We start from the raw sequence: 22767 nt of genomic DNA on the forward strand, positions 1-22767 counted from the left end.
CAGATAGAGCAGCATACAATCATTACGCATCTTTTTTAAAAATTTATTTATTTTTTTCTAATAATGTGCAACAACAATCACTGAATGCCTGATTCCCAGCTATAAACGAGGCCTGTGAGGGAATTTGGGTGGGAAAAAAAAAAAAAAATCTAAAGAGAGTGAGAATGTGAGGATTGAGCAAGAGTGGAGGGGAGGGAAGTGTTATAGAAAAATCTAATTGTGGCAGGAATCGCCGACAGCTTGACGCCTCTTTGGAGACTGCGAAGATGAGAGGGACTGCTTGGTGAGGAGAGGTAGACTGGGCGAAAGAAGAAGAACAAAACTGTAAAATGAATTTAAGGAAACAAGAAAAAGCATCAGAGTGGTGAGCCGAGAACAGAAGGTGTCAGAAGTACCAAACAGAGTGGAATAAAAAAAGAACTGTTGAAATTTGTGGTCATGTGTTGGTCCCGCCCTTCCCCTGACAAAAAAAATCAAACAAAAAACCTGAAACGAATCTACCAATGCAGCGCAACTGTCACCGCTGTAGTGTCGCCGATCGTCAGCTGTTAAAGCGCTATGTTACTCTAAAACAGTAAAGCTGTCTAAAGGTTAAAATAAAACAACAAAAATGTAGAAATATTTAAGGCTTTTAAAGGATTATTACAATAATGCTTCTCTGTGCTAAAAAAAAAAAAAAAAAAAAAAAAGTACGCACAGGCTGCTCCGTTTTGTTTTTTTCTAACGCTACTGAAACAAAACAAAAAAAATTAAAACAATCAGTTTGTCTACATTAGGTTAGCTCCACTTCAATCAACTCCATATAGTTGCCCGTTTCGCTCCTTCTCTCCCGTCCAAATGCTGCGATCTTCCTGAATCAGAGAAGCCTTGCGCCGATAAACCGCACTGGACTGAAGTGAAGCAAAAACTGCAAACTGCTGGTTTGTCATAACCTGAATTTCCACGTATCTGTTCTCCAAAAACAACATACCTTTTTTTTTTGCTTTTTGTTTTTGTTTTTCTTTAAAGCGAAGGCATGAAGAGAGACGTCTCACATTCTGCTCTTTAAAATGAACGTCTGCCTTTTCTCGTCTGAGACCGCTCGTTTGATGCCTTCGGTCTCGCTTTATCCTTGGAGAAGAGCCTCATGAAGAGTACAATCATATTCTTAAGTCTCCTGGGCCTTAACAACCTAGTGTGGGTGTATGCAGCTGAGTCCTCTCTAGCCTTCTGCCCACGACTGTACGAAACGACGCGATTTGTCGACTCTTAATGCTGACGGCCCTTTCTGTGGTCGCGGGGCCGTTCGGATCTCACGTTCCCTGGTTTTACGTCAGGCAGCGACTCTAATGAGAAGCGCAGGAGAGGTGAGTTCTTTGGCCTGAGAGTGATAAGTGATGCATCTGCGATAATATCCAACATTCACATAGTAAGAGTAGTGCTGAAATGATTTTATTATAATTAATAACCTTAAATCTGTGTATTGTCAGTGAATGATGGATTACATTTTTAAAAATTGTAATTCTAAAACTTCTTTTTTTAAATTTCAGCACAAATTCCAAAGGTTTCATCTACTTTTGACCGAAATGTGTGTTCTTATGAGTTAATTCCCTTCTGAGAGACCGCCTGTCGGCCATGTCGGCTACAGTCGTATCAAATAAGTATAAAAGGCGACGAGTTAAGGGGGCGATAGAGAGGCTGTCCACTGGGTATCTGGTGAGAGGCCCTGAGTTTTACTGCCTAGCGTCATGGGTTTGCGATGCCATGGCAACAATGACAGGCTGCTGACCGGGTGTGGCTTGATGCTGAGCAGATTCGGGGCCGCCATCGTCCTCCATCTTTGGCCGCTTGGCCTGGGGCTCGCCTGGTTGTCCAGCTAAAGTTTCTGCACTGGGCTGTCTGCTCACCAACACCGGAGGGGAGCTAGAGGCCTGAGCAGCCAAAATCTGCAGAGGGCTACTCAGACCTGAACAGGACAAAAAAAGAAAAAAGAAAATGAGCAAAGAATGGTTTTGTCCATTTGTGAAATGGTAAATGAACTGGTTTCTACTCTAGCTGAGCACTCAAAACACGTTTTACTGGTCATGTCACACAGAGCTTTCTAGCCCAAGTGCCTTACCTAACATGTGCATGCATGTTAGGTAAGGTGGTGAGCGGTTCAATGTCTTGCTTTAAGACACTTCAACATGTATGCTGGAAAAGCTGGGGATCAAACCACTGACTGCTGATTAGTAGATGACCCGCACTGCCTACTGAGCCACAAACACCCAGCTGTCTGCTGTAAAGAGGTCGGCCTTTTCTTGAATATAATGAAACCTTATTGTGTTTAAAGGACAAAAAATACCATCCAAAAAAGAAAGAAAAAAAAAAAAAAGTCTTACCAGATGCATTAGCAAGGCTGGTTGCTGTGACAACAGCAGCAGTGGTGTGTTTGCCATTCTGGGTAATGGGGCGAACAGGAAGTTGATGTAAACCTGGGGTCAGATTACGTGCTTCCCCAGCCTGCACCGCACTCTCCACAGTCTGGATCACCCGCTCTCTGGTCAGCTGGGCTTCTGCGGACAAAGCGTACGATTCAAACATGGGAACCCGTCAACAATCCAGCCAGATTTGGCTGGATTGGGTTGTTTTATCTTGTTTACGCCGAAACACTAATGCAGTAATCAAACATTTGTCAGAATTTAGCATAATTTCTTAAATATCAGTTCACAGTATGCACCTGGACAGTAAAAACGAGTGGGCGTTAAGGATGTGAACAAGGCCACAACAGCTTTAAAGACTCGAAGCTGAGCATCAGCAGACAAACTTTCCTGTGTATCACATTACAAAGGATTGCATCACGCAGAAGAAGCATTTCAAAAATAGATCCCCCCCCAAACGGCCGTACCTCTGAGATCACTGTTGCCCTCTACTCCTCCAACAGCGCTGTACCCATTTGGAGGAACGCTAGTAACCACCCGCACCATGGTGACAGAGGGCTGAGAGGAGCTTTGGAACACATGGATGGGCTGGACTTGGCCACCGCCACCTGGAAGCAAAGCAAGGGCTTTCCCCGAGCCCGAGGACAGCGCTGTAGGGTGATGGGGAGTGGCCATGATGACAGGCTGAGCACTGACTGGGGAGCCTACGCAGAGGCAGACACAATTTACTTGATGTGTTTTAGCAAGCTCGTCATCTGCGGATCTTTGAAAGAGATTTTGTTTGCACGCTTACCTGGGGCGCTCTGAGTATACCTGTACTCAGGTACAGATGCCAGTTTGTTAGCCAGCTGTTCGTGGTGGTCGTGGGGGATAGGCGAGCCCTCCCTGCTCAGACACTCGGGAGTCTGCAGCCCGCTTGAAGGAGGAGAAAGAAGCCCCTGGTGGGTCGGGGATGCTGGAGCACTCCTAAATAACAAAATACAGAAAAAGCAGAGAAATCAAAAAACTAACCAACAGACTTTTAGTAAGACATGCAGAGCTCCTCACTGTCAGCACCCTCTACTCATTCAGGCAAACCTCAGAACCACACTTACTTTGTTCTGTCCAATCAAATGATCGCAAGGAACAGAAGCAGAGAGAAGGGAGAGAGGGTTAACTGAATCATTGTGCGTGTCTGTGTGTGCAACTTGAAGGCCACAGATGACCCACTGCAAAGCCCACCTTGATGACAGGGGTCCAAACGGGGTCCTAAAGCAGGCCACCCCTCTTTGCCGTCTCTTCCTGAAGGCCTGCTCCACCAGCTTGGCCTCAGAGGCAGAATCCAGACGCCAAAAGCTTCCTTTCCCCGGCTCGTCCTGAGAGCGGGCCACTTTCAGGAAGTAGCGGTTCAGAGACAGATTGTGTCTGATTGAGTTCTTGAAAAAGGAAAAACGTTTTGTCACTGGACACAGAAGCATCAGTTTGAAAGAAGAGAAATTTTCTTTCCAGCTTACTCGGGTAAAAGTTGTATTTCTAGACAAGACTACTGTACCTGCCAGCCCTTGTCTGCAGTGCGGTAGTAGGGGTAGTGTTTGGTGATGTATGCGTAGATGCCACTGAGAGTCAGCTGCTTGTCTTGGGCCGAGGAGATGGCCTGGACAATCAGCTGTGCATAGGAATAAGGTGGCTTGGACTCATCCTGGCCCAAAAAAAATAGACACGAGTCTAAATACACATGCATCCATAAAGACACACTCAGCTTTTTTTCTAAGGTTAAACATTAACAGTCGATTTCTTAGAAGCAATCAGGCCTGGATGTTTACCCTGGGACTGTCACCACCAGCTGACTCCGCTCGCTGCTCACTCCCCCCACTTCTCTGCTCAGCAATACTTCGTCTCTGCTCAGAAACAGCCTTGGCAGCATACTCAGCTGCTAACTGGAGGTCGGAGGTGATGTTGCGTCCGTAGCGATACCCCGATGACCCCGCCCCACGCGGACTAGCTGGACAGGAGTTAGGAACACTGGGAAAGAGAGAGAAATAGAGGAAAGGGTTACCACTATGGTTTATGGCTACATGAAAAATAACCTAAATAAGATGAGAGCATTAATCTTGATCCAAAAGGTCAGTAAAATACTTGTTTCACAGACTTACAGTCACATTAACCAGAACAACTGTAACTAAGCACACAGACAGGACAAGCCAGATTCTACCTGATAGTTACATTAACTTCTCCAAGAATGTGGGATTACAAAGGGATTACTATTGCAAAAAAGTAATTAGATTACTGTTACTTTCCCGTAACCATGCTACATTACTGCATTACTAAACTGTGATTTTGTTTGTGTGAGTGTCTCATGACTATGACGTGCCAACGTGCAACGTCCATGGCAGCAACAGACGTGTGTAGATCAACAGTGGATAATATGGAGTGCGGGAGAGAGTACAACCATGCAGCGTTTAAAACTTGGAAGTTTGATTCCGTAAAAAGTGACAAACACATAGCGCCCACTGTACACTCTGCATGGGAAGAAAACTTCTACAGTGAAAAATTAAACTTCAAATCTGAGCAAGCACCAAGCACGCTGCCACGGATCTTCCCACTGACATGACCGCTGTGGCACCGGGCAAACCTCCACCTGCCCCACTCCTGCTAAACAGGTGAACATAGATTTAAGAGCAACAGGACTTAGTGCTGCTGAATCTTTGATTTTATTAAATGTTTGCTGTGTTTTACTTGCATCTATTTAAAAGAGTGAGTGAAAACAACATTATATTTTATTTTATTTTATTTTATTTTATTTTATTTTATATGCTGGAATATGTAGAAAATAGGTTTAAATTTTAAATTTCTTGCATATAATTAAATTTTTGCTTGATGCAATGTGCATAAAGTTAAAAGATTAAAACTAATAACACAATTTTTCAAAAGAGAGTTTTTCATTTGATTCAATTTTATATGATGGATTAAGCAGAAAAAAATAGAACTGGGCTGAAAGGTCTATTGTTTTATTACCTATTCAGGTTGTGTATCATGTTTTTAAAAAGTGAAAAAGTGACAGATGAAAAACTTCTGAAGCCTCACTGATCCACATGTACTGGTCTTGTCCCAGTCTCGTTCAGTTCTGGACAGAGATTTTCCATGTCCAGGATTCTCAGTGTGATGCTGGCCCCTGGCCCCCTTCTTGCTCTGTTTGGCATCAGTGGGAATGAGGTGCTTCTACCGGCCTCTAAAAGACAGGCGCTATCATTTTATATAAATTTATACAAATTTTATTTATATATTTTTTTCTTTATTTCACCCCCCCCACACTTTGTTTTTAGTTTGGTTTTTTTAAAAACATTTTACAGCCTTAAGTGTACGGGCTAATTACCCCAAATGAACAAATCATCTGTAATCCTTCTCTTCTCCTTTTGTTTATATGTATAAAGGAAAAACTCTTTTTTTTTAAAAAAAACAAAAAAACAATGTCGTTTTATTAAAAGTAACTACGTGATAAAGTAACTAATTACTTTTGAAAATAACTAATCAGTAAAGTAATGGGATTACTTTCTTGGAGAAGTAATCAGTAATGGTGTCAAGCTCATACACCGGTCATTTCCAGCAGAGGTGTGTTTACAATTGTCCCTGATAGACTGCAAAATCTGACAGGTCAGTCATTTCAAGATTTTATTAGTAAATCCTTAAAACCATAATTATGTCAGAGTGCGAAATAAAGACTACATGATGTAACAGTGAGGAGTAACTAAAGTGTACAGTATGAAGGTCTGTTGAAGCATTTCTAATCTTCATTTTACATTTTGCATTTAACATTTGTTAAATGCAAAGATAAACATTTTTAAATTTTGTTCATTATTTACCATTTCTATGAAATTTGAATAGAACTGGAAAAATACAGAAGAATAAGAATCCACACCTCAGAGTAAAGCAAAACTGATTAGTTTTGGTACAAAAGAGAGAAGTGAATTAACTGTCATGAAATGATGTCTTTGGCCACTGCATGTTGTTCCCAGTAAAACTTAAAGCTACTGTTTCATTATCAACACTTTTTTTTGTGATAAAATCCTCGCCTCACATGATTCACAAATGTAGTGTTTACAAAGATTATCACCAGGCTGATATTAAAGTCCAATAATAGTTATTTTCCTATATATCCATACTGACATTTATATTGGCTAATAAACAGAAATGAAAAAGTAAAGAGGAGATGGAAGAAATACCCTTCGAGCATGTTACAGTGCTGATGTGGTCTAGTTTTTAAACCAGAGGGCAACGTGTTTGGAAAAGCTGCAAACAACCAGCTCATTCGGGCAGAGCGTAAACAAATAATCTACTACTTGTTGTGACAATGAAACAAGTTTATTTTTCAAGTCATGTAAATATATGTGTTAGTAAAGACTCAGAAATAACTACACATGACAAATGTTAAGAAAATAAGATTAAATGTCATGTGTCAGAAAGAAAGAGAAAAAATATTGGCCAGTATATCGGATTTCTTAAATCACCAAATATTGGTATCAGTATCAGGCTTCAGATCTTATACTGGTTGAGTCATAAAAGGCTTTCCCTTACACACAAGAACTAGATCTGAAAAAGGAAAAAAACCAAACACGGCTCAGTGGTGTCAAAAATGCAACGTGATCACAAAACACACAACAATGACCATAAATACATTAATGATTAACTCTGCTTTATCTGCTGCTGCTGTGAGAGAGAGACAGAGAGCACAAGGAAAACCCAGCAACTTCTCATACAGTACACACCTGCTTCTGTTAGTAAAGTAAACAATGGTTTCTGGGAGAGTCAGTAAGCTTTGATTTGCCTCTAGCAACAAAGAGCCACGGATACAGACGGGGGAGAGAGAGTATGTTTTTAGTTTGTGGCTGGAGGAACCAGGCTGCAGGCTCCGTTTTCATAACACAAACATATTTTTTGTACTTTTCGGAAGTACAAAAAAATACTGAAATCTGTATCCGTCAGTCTGCTAGGACTTTGTTATTTGTGCCTCCACGGGGGAGCAAGGGTCATCTTTGCTTTCCCCCGGACACTCTTAAAACAACCATCCCCCGCGAGCCACGTGCACGAGGCCCAGCAATACAAGAGTGCATGCTGGCAGAGAAAGGAGAGTGCGATTTTACGCTGTGCATTTAAGTTGCCAAACAGGAAAAGTGACTCTTAGCACCCTGTAAGAGGGACCACGTGCTTTGACACAATACTCTTCCGCCATACACAGCGGTGTGTATGTACCACCGGGGAAGGCTGGCCCGACTATGTGCCCGAAAAAGGCCACGGTGAGAGCGGCGCAGAAATGTTTGAGCGAGCGTCTTTAGTGTGTCTGTAGTGTGTCTGTAGTGTTTCCACGTGCGAGAGAACAGGAGCTGAGGGTTGAGTGGGAGGGGCAGGGGGCTCGGAAAAGGAAACCACTAATGGACGGGAAAACGGCCCACAAGCAAAACAATCTGCCCTCGACAGCCAATCGCAGGCCTCGAAGCGGCAGCCATCCCATATAAGGCAAGCATGCGTGCTGACATTGGTGGGGATGCATGATGCAAAGGCAGAGAGAGACCACCAGAGGGCACGCACAGCTCCGTCGAACACTCGCACATGACGTGTATATTTACAGAGCACAGATTTCTTTTAAACATGTGCCTTCAGAGCCTATGAAACTGAAGCTTTCTCTCTCTGAGTGCAGATACAAGCACATCTTCAGCTAGAGTGCATGTCAGCAGTGCACAACACACTACACGTTTGTTTCACAAAAAAGAAACTAACAGCTCATCTGAGAACTTTCATTGTACAGCCAGCTTTGTTTTAAAACTCCTCCAACAGATCCTCCTCACCGATACCCATTTACATAAAATAAGACACCGAAAAAATAATTTTTTAAAAAGGGTTTGTATTTAATTTACTCATTTATTTTTCATTATTTTTGGTTACTGTCTCCTGTTTCTTTTTTTACAAGTACTTACTCAACCTCTTCCACTACAGTACAAGTTTTAATAATTAACCAGATAATACAAGTTTTATTATCTGGTTAATACAAGTAAATCGGTCTTGTAGACATCCAAAATCTCAATAAAAACATCTAAAGGTATGTTTAGATACCTTTAAATTTGACCAAACTAACAAAAAGTGAAACTGAGGATACATCCTGTATATTTCTCTTTTACTGAAGTTTCGTTAGATTTCCAAGTTCATAAAATTGTTTCAGCTTACAAGTCTATTTTTTCGTTTTGTTTTAGTTAACTATTTTTTTCCCCACATCTCGTTTTTAGTTTTAGTTAACTATAAGAAACGTGGTTGTTAACACATCCATGTTACACACTGACACCAGGAGGAGACACAAACTCTGCATCTCAGGGGTGTTCAGCTAATTTTAGGGTATCCACCATAAAACACGAGCCAAATCAAAACATGTGCTATAGTGACCCTTTGGGAAATAAGGGAGCAGCTAAAAGTACCTCTAATACTAATCAATACTTATTGGAAAATAAATGTTTTCTTAATTATTGGGGATTGATTGAAAAGACACATTGAACTAGTTTGCCAAGAATTCCTTCCAAAGAAAAACATCCTCCTGCTTTAACTGCCAATCCAGACGGCCTACTTTGCATTTATGAACACTGCATGAATTGATCAGTGTCCACGTGATTGTGTGTCTGCCTGCTTACCTGATGGTGCCTGTGGGTGAGGGCAGCGGAGAGCCAAACGCCCTCATGTGCTCTTCATGCTGCTGCGCCGTGGGAATGCTGATTTTAAGAGGAGAAATTTGGGGCAGAAGCGAGCGAGCGGGGGGCGACTGCTGCTCCCTCTCCCGGTGCTCCTCAACCTCCAGGAGTGACATGAACTGGATCTTGATCGCCGTGCTGGGAAAACGAAACATGCACCTAAAGAGCAGCAGGGAGGGGGAAGGCCACAGGGCGGAGAGAACACAAAGCAAAAAAGAGAGATGATGTCATGTTGGTTCAACCAAACAGTAAAGCATTAAAACATTAACAGATCAGCAATTCAGAGTTGTGTTTAAACCTTCTCGTCGATGACAATTTAAACATTTCCTGTGCAACTAAGCAACTTGTATTGCAGGGGGAAATGGTGAGATATGACCGAATTTGAGAAGAAAAAAAACCTGCTAAATGACTGGTGGTGACATTGTTTTGTCAACCAACATCTCCAAGGGCAAGAATAAACATTCAAACTCGACATCATTACACGTTTTACGGCAAAACACAAACACCCGTGCAGATCTCCCTTAATAAAAAAAAATCATAACGTGACGGCACTTCCCACGTAACTACAGGGGTTTGTTTACATTTCAAACAATATCACACCACCTCTTGTGGATAAAAACCTCGACTGGTGCGCGCACAAAGCTCCCCAGGCCTGCACCTCCTTTTCTATTCTGCTTTTAAACAGGTCTGAACAACCTCCTCAATAAAAAGCGAGGATCAGTCACAGGTCCACGTTAGCTCAAGCCTAAACAAAGCTAATTACATGTGTGAGGGATTTGGTAAATGGAAACTTAATGATTGGTGACTGGTTGTTTCAATTTCCTCCCAACTGACTCTGGCAGCAGGGTCGTGTCTTTACTGCACCCTTTCTGATCTCACGGCAAAGACGTTGAAGCCCCGTTAATTCTACAAAAGAAAGGAAATATCCACAAAGGATCAGAGTGTTGAAAGATGTTCCAGACACACCAGTCTGATAGAGAGGAAAAAAATTACATGGAGAGAGAGAAAGATGAAGCATTCTTCCTGAAAACCGGCAGCTGTCACTGGATTCTTGAAAACACTGCTCACAGCTGTTTTGGCCTATAGTGTTCCATCCACCAACACCAGGTGCCCGGGCACAGATAGCACAAGGACTTGCGGCAGCCCTGCAGAAGCTGCAGCTTTTGACAGCTGAGGCAGAAAAGACACATTCAGCAAACAAAGGAAAAAAAAAAAGAAAAACGTTTTACTTATGTCCTTCAGCTCAATGTCAGACGGGCAAAGACAAAAAACTCACAGGGCAGCTTGACTAGATTTCACTAAAGTAAACAGAAAACATGGAACAAGCTTGAGTAGTTAAACTGGACCAAGAGTTAGCTTCTTAAGTAGTAGTAGTAGTAGTATACTGTGTGGATGCATTACTCCAGATAGCTAATTTAAGACTTATTAAGGAGCTAAACAAATGTAAGATATAGAGGAAAATGGGGAACATGGCTACTGTCTGAAACGGGACTGTGCACTAGGGTTGGGCGCTATATCAAATATACTCGATGTATCGTGAGGTTTTCAACGTACGATGCTTAAAATGGATTTATCATAACCATCGGGTATGAGTTGCCATGGAAATAATTATGCTGTCTGCACGAAATTCACTCTTGAGTTTTTTTTTTTGTCCCACACGCTGCGAATGCATCATTAATTCCTCCCACCCTTCCCAACCAGACAATTTTCTACCCAGCACACTGCACTGAGCGTGTGTGTTTATATTTCACCAGATGGGGAAAAAAAAATATGGCGACAGCACGAGTTTCAGACGAGCGAGGGAATGAGACACTTCGCTGTCGTTTGGATTTCACAGGAAGGATGTCGAACAAAATGCGGCAATTTGCAAAACCTGCCGTAAAACTACTGCCACTAAAGGTAGCAGTACCACGGATTTATTCCACTGCAAAATTAAGACCGTTTTAAACTCCGCATGTGAACATCTCCCCACAGACCAAAGAAAAAGTTAAAGAAACCAGCTGTGATACCTGTGACTGTTCTTGGTCATCCGTTTTCTATAGTCACTATCTAGACTTTTGTTTCTGTAATTTGAGGTCGTCTTTGACAATTTTATGTTAAAAGCAAAACTAAAAAAGCACCTATTTAATTTCAGTTGGGGGGTTTTTGTCTCACGAATTAGTGCTTGATCTCCTTTTTTGTTGCTATGATCTTTTGTTTGTTAAAGGTCTAGTGTTGACCACAGAAAGAGACTTACTCTCACAGTTTTGTCATTTGTGAAAAACGTCTGTGTGCAACTGATGGTTTAAAAAATGGTTAAAATAAAACATTTCGATTAATTTAGATTTTTTGTATTCAAAGTAAACACTGAATGGTTGCTTTGAATAAGTATACAAGTACAATTTTAGGTACTATAAGGTTGAAAATGGTTTGGAGGTTAGTTAAACATACCATGATATATATCAGGTATCGTGATACAGCCAAAAAATATTGCGATATCAGATTTTCCTCGCCAGCCCTACTGTGCACTTCATAGCCAAGCTGTGGCAAACAGATGTTGTGTTCAAATAAATTTGCTTAATAGGGGTTTTTTTCAACAAAACTGTTTAATACATCATGTTTTTTCTAAAGTCTGCGAGTAATTATGTTAAATAATCTTGATCTCAATGCTGACCAAAATAATTGTGACCAATCAGCCCCAGCTTGCAGCAACAATACAGTAAAGAAAAAGGCAAATCTACAGATAATTTAAATATGTGGTAAAATTAAAATGCCATTTGTATTTTGGAAAAATCTGACAAGAGCCTACATCTTAAATTACACATTAATTTTTAAAAATATTTTTTTCAATCTTTCTTCTAATTTGTCAGGATTTATTTTTAGCGATTTTTGCCTCAATTTTTCAAGATAAAGTCAAGCACGTGGCAGATATCACCAAATTATAAATCTATAGATTTTGCTGCACGTGTCAAGTGATGCTGACCACAGAGGGGAGATTGATTGGTGCTCCTCTGTCTGCACTCTGTGCTTCTTGTCACAGAGACTTAATTGGAGGCTGACAAACTGATTGTGAGATGTGACATTGGGATAAATCATTGGAATGGTATATGGAAATGTGTCCCAAAGAATAGATGAATGACATTGCAGTCAATCCATCAACTGATGCACACATGAATATAAAACAGGAAAATTTATATACAAATACATTCTGACGCCTTTTAATTGGATGAAATTGGAATTATTTAAATGTTCTATGTTTGATCCGTTTAATCGGTTTTCATGATCTCTGGAATTAAAAATTTACTAATGCTACACTAATTTTATCTCTGTGTCAAGTTCTTACCAATATTCAAAGCGGAGCAACAGACACCTTAACATTACATCAGTCCTTCAATCAGACCTAAAACACTATGTTAACACAAACAAATTCAATACAATTTGGAAATAAATTGGATATTAATTAAATAAACGAGCTTTAAGCATCAACTAATTGTTGTTTGATATTCTTTATAAATACAGTGCTACCCTTCAGCCTCCGAGTAGACACACCTGTGTTATAAATGTGAAAATTCTCTGATTTTCAGAAAGGTTGACCTCTGACCTTGAAGTCAAGGTAAATGAGATTTTAACTTAACAGAGTTTTTCAGTAAATGCAACCATTGTTTTTATTTGGAAATTTTACGTTGCCTCCTGTACGTTAGGTATATAAGTATATTTGGTTAATTAGCAACCAAGGCTTAATGTCTATTTGGTACAACTTTAGCAAGCACTTGGATTGCATTTTGAACAGATCTATTATAAATTTTATCTTGATTTAACTTCTGATTTTTACCTATTTAGAATTGTAGTTTAAATATTTTCTTATGTGTTCAAGTCTCAGTGAAATGAAAACGGAGAGGAAGGTGGGGAGAGAGAGCTGGGGAAGCCATGCAGCGAAAGGCCGCAGGTGGGCTAAACTGTCAAGCTTTTTCCTTCATTTTCCATACAGTCCTTGTATCTCAACCCTGTTGGGTTTGTCTAATAAGCCACTTAACATTCAAGCCAAAAAAAACAAAACAAACAAACAAACAAAAAAAAAAACTACAAAGGAAGTTCAACATAACCGAGCTTCTTTCTTTGTTTTAGCAGACTCGACAAAACCTAAAACCCCAAGATTGAGTAATGGTTACCACAACTTATTAACTTTCTCTGTTAAGCTGGGCTTTCTGCTTCAGACTCTCAGCACGCTCATGTGAAAAAAAAAAAAAGATGCATTTCACGGGCCACGTGACTTCTTCCACAAAAAAATGATCGCTATGAATGCTGCCTACTCCAGGGAAACCAGAAGACAAAATGGTGATTAAAAATCTATAAAGACCATAAAAACACTGCAAATAAGACAAAAAATTAATGGTGCAGAAAACTGTTAATCTTTGAATTTATCACACATAGCATTAAAATTTTAAACATTTTTATACCAAGGAATTATTTTATCACTGAGTGCGCTCTCAGTGCACATGTTTATTTTGAAGGTGACGGCTGCACATCGGAGCTCTGAAACTTTAAACTGGAGCCATTTAAACGTTAGCTTACTGTGCCACAGCCTAACAAAGGAGACGTGGGAAATGCTTTAGTTTGTCACAAATCAAAGTGAAATTAGTTTTATATATCTGGTGTGTGTTCTATGTTTCAATTCCAGTGGTGTAAAAGAGACTTAGCAGCAGATTAGAATCAAGTACAACAACATTTGTACTTTTTCTGCTTCACCAAATAAATACATGCATTCCTGTGAAATGCACAGTTTCTGTTACATTCACTGGTTTTAGTAAGGTACAGCTTAACAATTTGGACATGTAACACACATTTTCAGAGTATTGGGTTTAAAACATGCTGTAAATGAGAGAATCAGTGAAAACGTGGCACTTCTAGACAATTTTTAACAGAAACTCAGAACATAACCTGATCATGTTATATGCTTAACATCGGTAACCACGGTGATTTAACCACGTAAAAAGAGAGCCACTTTCATGACACAGAAAACGCGACAGAGCTCGCTAAGCCATCAATCTGGCTTGATAGTGTCAGTGTTGTGTCTACACATAACTAGAGATGGACCGATCCGATATTACGTATCGGTATCGGTCCGATACTGACGTAAATTACTGGATCGGATATCGGCGAGAAATAAAAAATGTAATCCGATCCATTAAATATCAAAAAAGCACCTCACAAAACTCGCGACACGGCGTAACTCGGCTCATAACCGTAGCACATCGGAGCAGTGTGCGTCAGGTGATAGAGCGGCTGTGTGTGTTTGGAGCCTTGCTACCAAACCAGCATTTCATCTCCGAGGAAGTTATCCCAGAGAGAAGTAAAGCAAGTGTGTAAGTTCATCTCTGAATGTTTGTAAAGCATTCCCACGTTAAGCTTAACAACCGATATATGGAGCGACTGCCTCTCTCTCTCCCTCACCTTCCTGCAGCTACTTCAATCGTGAAACTGCTTAATGATCAGCTGATCGGCTTTTCTGTGGCGAGTCCGTCTCTCTTCTCTGTTTTTGGCCCACTTTGCACCAGAAAGAGGAAACCAGCGGCTGAACAACAGCAGCACGTTTAAGCTTGATAAGCTGTTGTTAGAATTTATTTAATATTACTTTCTACACCAGGATCCTTTTCTACGTAGCTGACGGCTGGTAACTGTGCAGGGGCGGATCTAGCAAAGTTTAGCCAGGGGGCCCGATAGGGCATGAACAGGGAAAAGGGGGCACAAAGACATACTTTTCTTTCTTATTCTCATTTAAAATATCTAGCTTTTAATAAATAATTATCTGAATCTTACACCCAAAGTTTTAATCTGATGTAAAATGTATAGAAGTCCATTACTGTATATAGTAACTGTTAAGTCTAATCTAACCTAGTAAGCTATAGTACTTTTTCCTTTGGGAAGGTACCGTCTGTGAATTCTGCAATTCTGTTGAAGAAAGATGTTGAATCTATTTAATTATTCTTGAAAAATAATTTGTTTGTGTGCATTTTTTTTCACACTGCATCAAATTAAAGTTGATTACATCGATTAAGCATCATGAGGTGGAGGGTGGGGGGTGGTTCCCTATTTTTTTTTGCTGGGAGTTTGCAACCCTATTAGTTAGGTTGCCCTAATATTTCTGCTAAGTACTCTTTAAAATACCAGAATAGGAAGGATGGAGTAGGTTTAAATTCATTAGATTGATCGGTGTTGCTGAACTATGAAATATTTTGGGCGCAGTGTATTTTTTACATACAGGTATAACAGAATAGCTTTAGTGTTGTTGTTTACTTAAACTTGAGTATGAACTTATACAAAATGCAGCAAGATATTAAAAAAACAGTTTTATTGATTAAAAAACACACTATATCGGATTCATATCGGTATCGGCAGATATCCAAATTTATGATATCGGTATCGGTATCGGACATAAAAAAGTGGTATCGTGCCATCTCTACACATAACAGAGAACTTAGCCAAGAAACCATTTTAAATTCTACCTTTAGGCAGTTTTTCACTAGCAGCATGTTGCAAAAAACACATGATTTGTTCTGATTTCTTTAGCTGAATGTATTAAAAGTGCCAAAGATAACACGGTTTGTCTGGTGATCCCCAAAGATCTATCTGCAGCAGAAAGCAGTATCTGGAAGCCGTGTCGTTAAAAAAATGTAAAAATAGGAAGAAGAATTCACAGGATCTGAGCGATGCACAGTTGATGCATCTACTGTTCACTGAAGCCTCATTAGAAGTGGTCTCAGTGGAAGGGTGGATATCAAGAAGCCATTCTTTAAAGAAGGGAAAACTGGGAGAAAAGGCTGAGGATTGCCAAATTACAGAAGAACAGGTCTTACGATATGATGAAATCAAATTTGAAATTTGAGGTTCAATCAGTATGCACGGAGGAGGTCAGGAGGGAGATACAGCATTTAATGTCTACAGCATGGTGAAGGCTCTGTCATGGTTTGACAACAGTGTTGGAGATCTTGTTAGAAATTATGGAACTATGAACACAGAAAAGAACCATCAGATTTTGATCCACCATGCAATACCATCTGGAAAGCATCTGATTGACAGTGGCTTCATTTTTCAGCATGACAATGATCTCAAACACATGCTAATGCAGTAAAAGCATACCCAGATAGAAAAGCGCACAATGAAACACTATCAGTCATGGACTGGCCTCCCCAGAGCTGAACCTTAACATTAATGAAGCAGTGTGGGAGCATATTGACAGAGAAGGTAACAAAACAAAGCCAAAATCTAAGGAAAAGCTTTGAATGTCATGTAAGAAGCCTGGAGAAATATTCCTGAAGACTACTTAAAGAAATCAGAAGAAAGATGCCTTAGAAAACAGACTGTTGAAGAATAAAAGGTGGTCATATCATGACTTTTCAAGTTGTTAAAATTGCACAAACTCTGTTTTTGCCTCATATGATTTATTTCCATGTATGTTTGCACGTTTCAATAATTCTCAGTCCCCATTTACCATTTTCATTGGAAAACATAAACAAATGAAGGGTGGGTGCTCAAGACTTTTGCACAATCCTGTATAAATTGATAAATTACTATACATGAGTGGCAATATGTAGCTGATAAAACACAAAACAAAAGCAATTTTTTTTAAAAAATCTAACCAATCATTTTAGTCACTTTAGGGAAAGTTGCACAGCATTTGTTTGCTCAAGCTTCTTACATTAAAGTGTTTGTTGCTGCTTCTGTCTTATATAAGGGTAAACTGAATTTTGAAGGACTTTTTTTGCTAACAGTTTAATTTTTTTCCTTTGAGAAAATTAATTCTAATAAGCCACTATCGTTTGTTTAGATCTGCACTTAATCTGGCTCAGTCTTTAGTTTTTATTAAATGTCTTTTTGCTCAGCAGTATCATAATGAAATTAATTTGTAAATCATCATAACGCAGAGAAATTGTTGTCTTTCAGATTTAACTCGGCGCAGTTTCGCTAGCTCTGTAATGTCGAGAAAACCCTCCAGGGCCAAAGCAACCCAAGCAAACATGGCTGTGGCCTTGGCTTGCAAGTCAGTGTTTACTTCGTCATGTGCGCCTGCAGCGAGGATATCGCCCCAGTCTGCACTTCCGGTTCAATAACCGACACACCCCCAAACAGTGTTTCGAGCCAATCAGAGAAGACAAAGACACCCCCCACCCAAACACACTCATACCGCCTCCACCCTATGATTGACACATACACAAAACCGAAGATTTCCGTTTGTAAGCTTGCAACTGTTCAGTTTTCAGTTTTCAGTTTTATTTGTCATATGCAAGTTAGCACAGGGTCAACATCGCAATGAAATGTGTTTGACGAGCAGCGGTCTCTCAGCAGCATGATACAGTAGGAAAAAATATAATAAAATATAATATAATAAAATAAAATAACAGATAGAAAAATAGTAAAGAACAAAATATTAGAGAGACATGGTAAAAGAGAAAAGATGACTAAATATATATGTATCTATAAATATAAATATATGTACACTAGTGATTAAATAAGAAAATCTTGAAAAGAAATATGACGGGAGGGCAGATGGGATATTGCACAGGAATGAGCAGCAGAAATTTACAGTATTGCACTTTTTAAATATAAATTACAATAACAATAAAGTGAAGTGACCAGTGCAGATTAATCAGAGTACTTGTGAAGCTGCAGGGTAGCTTCTGAGTGCTGTGTTGTGTGTGTTTAAGTGTTGTGGTTGAGGTGTCGTATGGCTTGATGGTAGAAACTGTTTTTAAGTCTTGTAGTCCGAGCAGACAGACTCCTGTAACGTCTGCCAGATGGTAACAAGGAGAACAGCTGATGTGCTGGGTGGCTGTGGTCCTTGATGATGCTGTGTGCTTTACGGAGGCATCGCTGGTGATAAATGTCCTGAATGGCAGGAAGCCTCGTGCCAGTGATGTGCTCTGCTGCCTTCACCACCCTCTGTAGTGATCTACGGCTGCCGGCAGAGCAGCTTCCGTACCAAACTGTGATGCAGCTCGTCAGCAAGCTCTCAATTGCACACCTGTAGAAATTTGAGATGATGCTGGCGTTCATGCCAAACCTCCTCAGCCTCCTCAGGAAGTAAAGCCGCTGGCGAGCTTTCCTGATAGCAGTGTCTGTGTGAAGGGTCCAGGAGAAGTCCTCAGTGATGTTGACTCCAAGGAACTTGAAGCTGCTGACCCTTTCGACCTTGACACCGTTGATGTGGATGGGCTGGTGTTCCCTGACTGGTCGTTTCCGGTAGTCCACTATCATTTCTCTAGTTTTGCTGATGTTGAGAGTCAGGTTATTTTCCAGGCACCACTCGTACAGTGCCATCACCTCCTCTCTATAGGCCGTCTCATCGTTGTCTGTGATGAGGCCTATGATGGTTGTGTCATCAGCAAACTTGATGATGATGTTGGACTCATGTTTAGCAACACAGTCGTGTGTGAACAGGGAATATAGGAGGGGGCTAAGCACACAACCCTGGGGCGTACCTGTGTTAAGGATGAGTGATGAGGAAGTGTGCTTACCAACTCTCACCACCTGGGGCCTGTTTGTGAGGAAGTTTAGAATCCATCTGCAGATCGGTGTTCCCAGCCCAAGGTCGACGAGCTTCGTGGCAAGTTTTGAGGGGATGATGGTGTTAAATGCCGAGCTGTAGTCGATGAAGAGCATTCTTGCATATGTATTCCCTTTCTCCAGGTGGGTGAGGGTGGTGTGTGTTGCCAGGGCGATGGCATCCTCTGTGGCTCTGTTTGTCCGATAGGCAAACTGAAGAGGGTCCAGTGTGTCAGGGAGGGAGGAGCAGATGTGACCTTTGACCAGCCGCTCCAGGCACTTCATGATGACGGATGTCAGTGCAACAGGACGGTAGTCATTCAGACAGGAGACCACTGATTTTTTGGGAACGGGAATGATGGTGGATGCTTTGAGGGACGTGGGGACCACTGACTGCCTCAGGGAGAGGTTGAAGATGTTGGTGAACACCTCTGCCAGCTCGTCTGCACACACTCTGAGTAGCCGGCCTGGGATGCCGTCCGGTCCTGGAGCTTTGTGAGGATTGACCTTTTTAAAGGTCCATCTCACAGCTTCTGTTTTCAGAGTTAAAGTTGCAGCCTCACTGTCCTCCTGAGGGTAGAGGATCTGCTCTCTGTTGTCTGCATCAAAACGAGCATAGAAGTTGTTAAGCTCGTCTGCGAGAGATGCAGTGGGCTGGACACTGACTGTGTTGACCTTCTTGTAGTCAGTGATGCAGCGCAGTCCATTCCACAGTCGCCTGGTGTCAAAGCTGTGGTAGCTGGACTCCATTTTGTCCCTGTAGTCCTTTCTGGCCTTTTTTATGGACTTACGGAGGTCATACCTGGCTGCTTTATATGCATCAGCATCCCCGGAGTTAAAGGCAGAGGTCCGCACTTTTAGCTTGGCGCGAACGTCTTTATTTACCCAGGGTTTCTGATTTGGGTATATGCGGACAGTGGTTTTTGTGATGATATCATCCATGCACTTTCCAATATATCCAATGACAGAGTCTGTGAGTTCATTGATGTTGCCATCAGCTGCATCCACAAATATCTGCTTGCAACTGTACTAAACAAACCAGTGAAAGCAACGTGTGTAAACGCGACAGCTCTGCAACCGCAGTGAAACAAAAGCTACATTCCACTGTACCCTAGATATAGACCAAAAAAAGAGGAAAAGGGTGTTTCAAGTTTCAATATTTACCAAATAAACTCCCGTCTTCCTCGAAGAACCGTGAGATGACATGTCTGGGATGCGTTTGTTTACATTAATGTTTACGTGACACGTCGGCCAATAGTCTGAGAGCTAGTAGCGAGCATAATCACTCAGAAGCTACAAGACGTGCTGATTCATTTATTTTGAAAATTAGATTACTTTAGAAAGTTATTTCAACAACAATATAACACGCCGTACTTCTGAAAAAACATCAACCAGTTGCAGCACTTTGAAAGAAAAATAAATAAATTTACTAACTGCTCATGCTTGTCAGCAGGCCGGGAAAACGCAGCTAGGTTTGCTAACGGCTACAACTAGCTAGATTGATTCACTCATTCAGTGGGTTGAAGGTAAAGCTGAAGGGGTCCACTAAGAACATCTGGGCAAAACTGAATATTAATTGAATATAAATACATAACATCGCTGTGAGTTAAACTGGAGACCTGACAGCTTATCGTGTTCCACCTTTACTGTCCAGACCTAGGCTGCCATTACTACACAACACCAAGCCGCTCTGCTAGGGGTGTCGTGACAAACTTTGTACCCCGGACAGGATAGGTGTCCCGTTTGGCCCTGTCATCGTGGAGGTCGTTTTGTATTAATGTTCTCCTCGTCAGTGTTCACAACTCTATTCGCGAGGCTAACTTGAGTTTACATTTGAGTCGTTTTACTGTACTGTAAGTAACCGCTAGACCTCCACTGTTAATGCATAAAATAAACTTTAGTGTGAGAAGCCCTGCGACGTCCAGCCACCGTGTTATCACGGGAAGCCTGACTGCAGCGGCTAGGCTTAGCTGACCCGTACTCACTCTCTAGGTAGCGGCAGTGGTGGCGCCCCTCTTCGCTGGAAGACCCCGTCCACGAATACACCGTTCTTGCCCAGGCACCGGAGGGAAAAACCACTCGCCTCGTCGTAGGTGAGCTGCAGGTGCCGTCGGGAAATGAAACTCGAGTGACCCATGTTGATGTCCACGGATCCGTGAGAAGAGTTCCGGCCTATGGTGACCGTCCTTTGGCGCATGACATACTCAAAGTCCCGGCCCTCGAGCCTCGCCAGGGCCTGCGGAGGAGTAGAAGCGAGCCGCACGGGAAGAATCCCGGCGTCTGTGCGGGCATCCATCACCGGAGGACCCAGAAGGGCGAACGAGGGCTGGTGAAAGGTGTGCGAGGTCACCGCGACGCGCACCGGGCTGCACGGAGCCGACTGTAAAGCTAGCAGGGCTCGAGCCCCGGTGTCATCCCGGTAGTCTGCCATCTTCTTTCGGAGGGTCAACACACTCGCACGCGCACACACTTAACTTCTCGCACACACAGAGTTGCAACGTGAGAGTTTTCGGCCAGGGAACTTGTTCACTCCGTGGCTGACGAACAACATGGAGTCCGGCTCAGTAGAAGAACGGGAGCGGAGTCTCCGGGAATCGGACTGGTGCTGCGTTCAGGGACACGTCGTCATAAGCTCACTCGACAGTCACACAGCAACTGAAAAGCGACAGCACATACTATGTTGGCGTGCCTTAAAGTAATATCGCACCACAGTTTCACTAAAGATTTCAGTGAGAAATATTTAATCCGACATTCATGTGACGGTTCAAACATGCGCTGAAAGATCTGTTTAATGCTATGCAATGATCTTTTTGGTTCAACCCTCAGTGAAATGCATTAAAGAACGATTTCCTTGTATTTAACGAATCCGAAATGCCCAAAGTTTAAAAAAAGAAGAAAAAACCCCACTTTGCACTTGAAACTGAAAGTAATTTTTGTGATGTCTTTGCTTTGTTCCCCATTCCTTAGTTTCAAGTCTAGCCCTGTATTCTAAAACTGGGTGTTTTCATTTTATTAAAAAAAAAAAAAATCATTGGTTATTTGCCTGTGGTTTTTCATTGCCGTTTTTGTAATCTTACCTCTGTTTTACGCCTGTTTATTATTTATGCCTGTTTTATCTCTGTTTGTATAACCGCTGACCAAAACGAAACATCTCATTTGGTGCCTCAAACAATGAGACATGTAAATATGTTAGTTTCATCACTTGACAATGGCATCTATAGACAAACATGTGTCTGTCTCCACAACCAAACTTGGTTAATTATTTACCAATTTAGGGCACCACTGCAAAGGTTATAGTGAAATGAGGCACAGTACTTTCAACTTCATACATTATTTACAGGATATTTTATTGTGCTTTAAAAACATTGCAAGCAACTACTATACATTATGGATTTTCCATTTCAGGAAAGGTCAAATCGAAGGTCATGGTTTTACAGTTAAGAGCTTAATTATGTCAAAATTGGATTAATAGTTTAGGAAAAAGTGATCATTAGAGAATTAGCAAAATTTAGCTGAGGTAAAAATCGCGTTGTCTCTCTTTAGAGAGGCACGGTTCCACATAAGACAGAAGTTCAAACAGGCTTGCTAAGAAGTGACATAATTATGCAAAATAAATAAAGTCTTTTATTAAATAGTCGTTTAGAAGAGTCTTCTGAAAAAATACATTATGAAACAATCCCTTTTTTGCTATCATCATGCATATAATTTATTTATGTAGCATATTTGAACACAGTGCAATGTTGTTTATTAGATTTTTTTAAAACAGTGTATTTAAAACCACATTGAAAAAAAAGAAAAAATGCAATGAAAACAAACTGCACTGCAGTTGCACAAAACGGTTAAAATAAAAAAATTTTAGACAGCATAGCCCGAAACAAAACTCAGCAATGACTCTAAACGAAAATGGCCCTGAACGCCACACCTGGGGCCCTCTGTGGAAGGACATGGTTCATGTGGTCACAAAAGGAAACTGGTGGTTGAGTTTTATCACAGACTTTCTAGGATGATATCTTGAGATTAAAATCTAGCTCTTATTCATAACTGATCATTCCTCTCTTTCACTTTCACGTCTTTCCTGGATTCTGGTTACGGTTAGTGCCCAAAAGACTGCTTGTACTGTCTAATGTAAATAAATGAAAACT

At 41.1% G+C, this 22767-nt stretch overlaps 1 protein-coding gene across 2 annotated transcripts; it reads right to left on the reverse strand.

The window, feature by feature from the left end:
- Nucleotides 1-126: 126 nt before the first annotated feature.
- Nucleotides 127-21545, reverse strand: foxk1 (forkhead box K1). Of its 2 annotated transcripts, XM_025908347.1 has the most exons (10): nucleotides 20611-21545; nucleotides 9050-9265; nucleotides 4202-4400; nucleotides 3931-4077; nucleotides 3621-3814; nucleotides 3494-3499; nucleotides 3193-3365; nucleotides 2867-3103; nucleotides 2361-2534; nucleotides 127-1945 (listed from the first exon to the last, which is right to left on the reverse strand). In XM_025908347.1, exons 1-10 carry the CDS (start codon nucleotides 21054-21056, stop codon nucleotides 1713-1715), a joined length of 2025 nt encoding a protein of 674 aa, XP_025764132.1. In that variant the 5' UTR covers nucleotides 21057-21545; the 3' UTR covers nucleotides 127-1712. The 2 variants fall into 2 exon arrangements, with proteins under 2 accessions (XP_025764132.1, XP_019215666.1); XM_019360121.2 differs by lacking the exon at nucleotides 3494-3499 and having other exon boundaries at nucleotides 20611-21541.
- Between the last annotated feature and the right edge of the window lie 1222 nt (nucleotides 21546-22767).

The sequence above is a fragment of the Oreochromis niloticus genome, linkage group LG6 (genome assembly GCF_001858045.2).
Source record: "Oreochromis niloticus isolate F11D_XX linkage group LG6, O_niloticus_UMD_NMBU, whole genome shotgun sequence".
NCBI lineage: Eukaryota > Metazoa > Chordata > Actinopteri > Cichliformes > Cichlidae > Oreochromis > Oreochromis niloticus.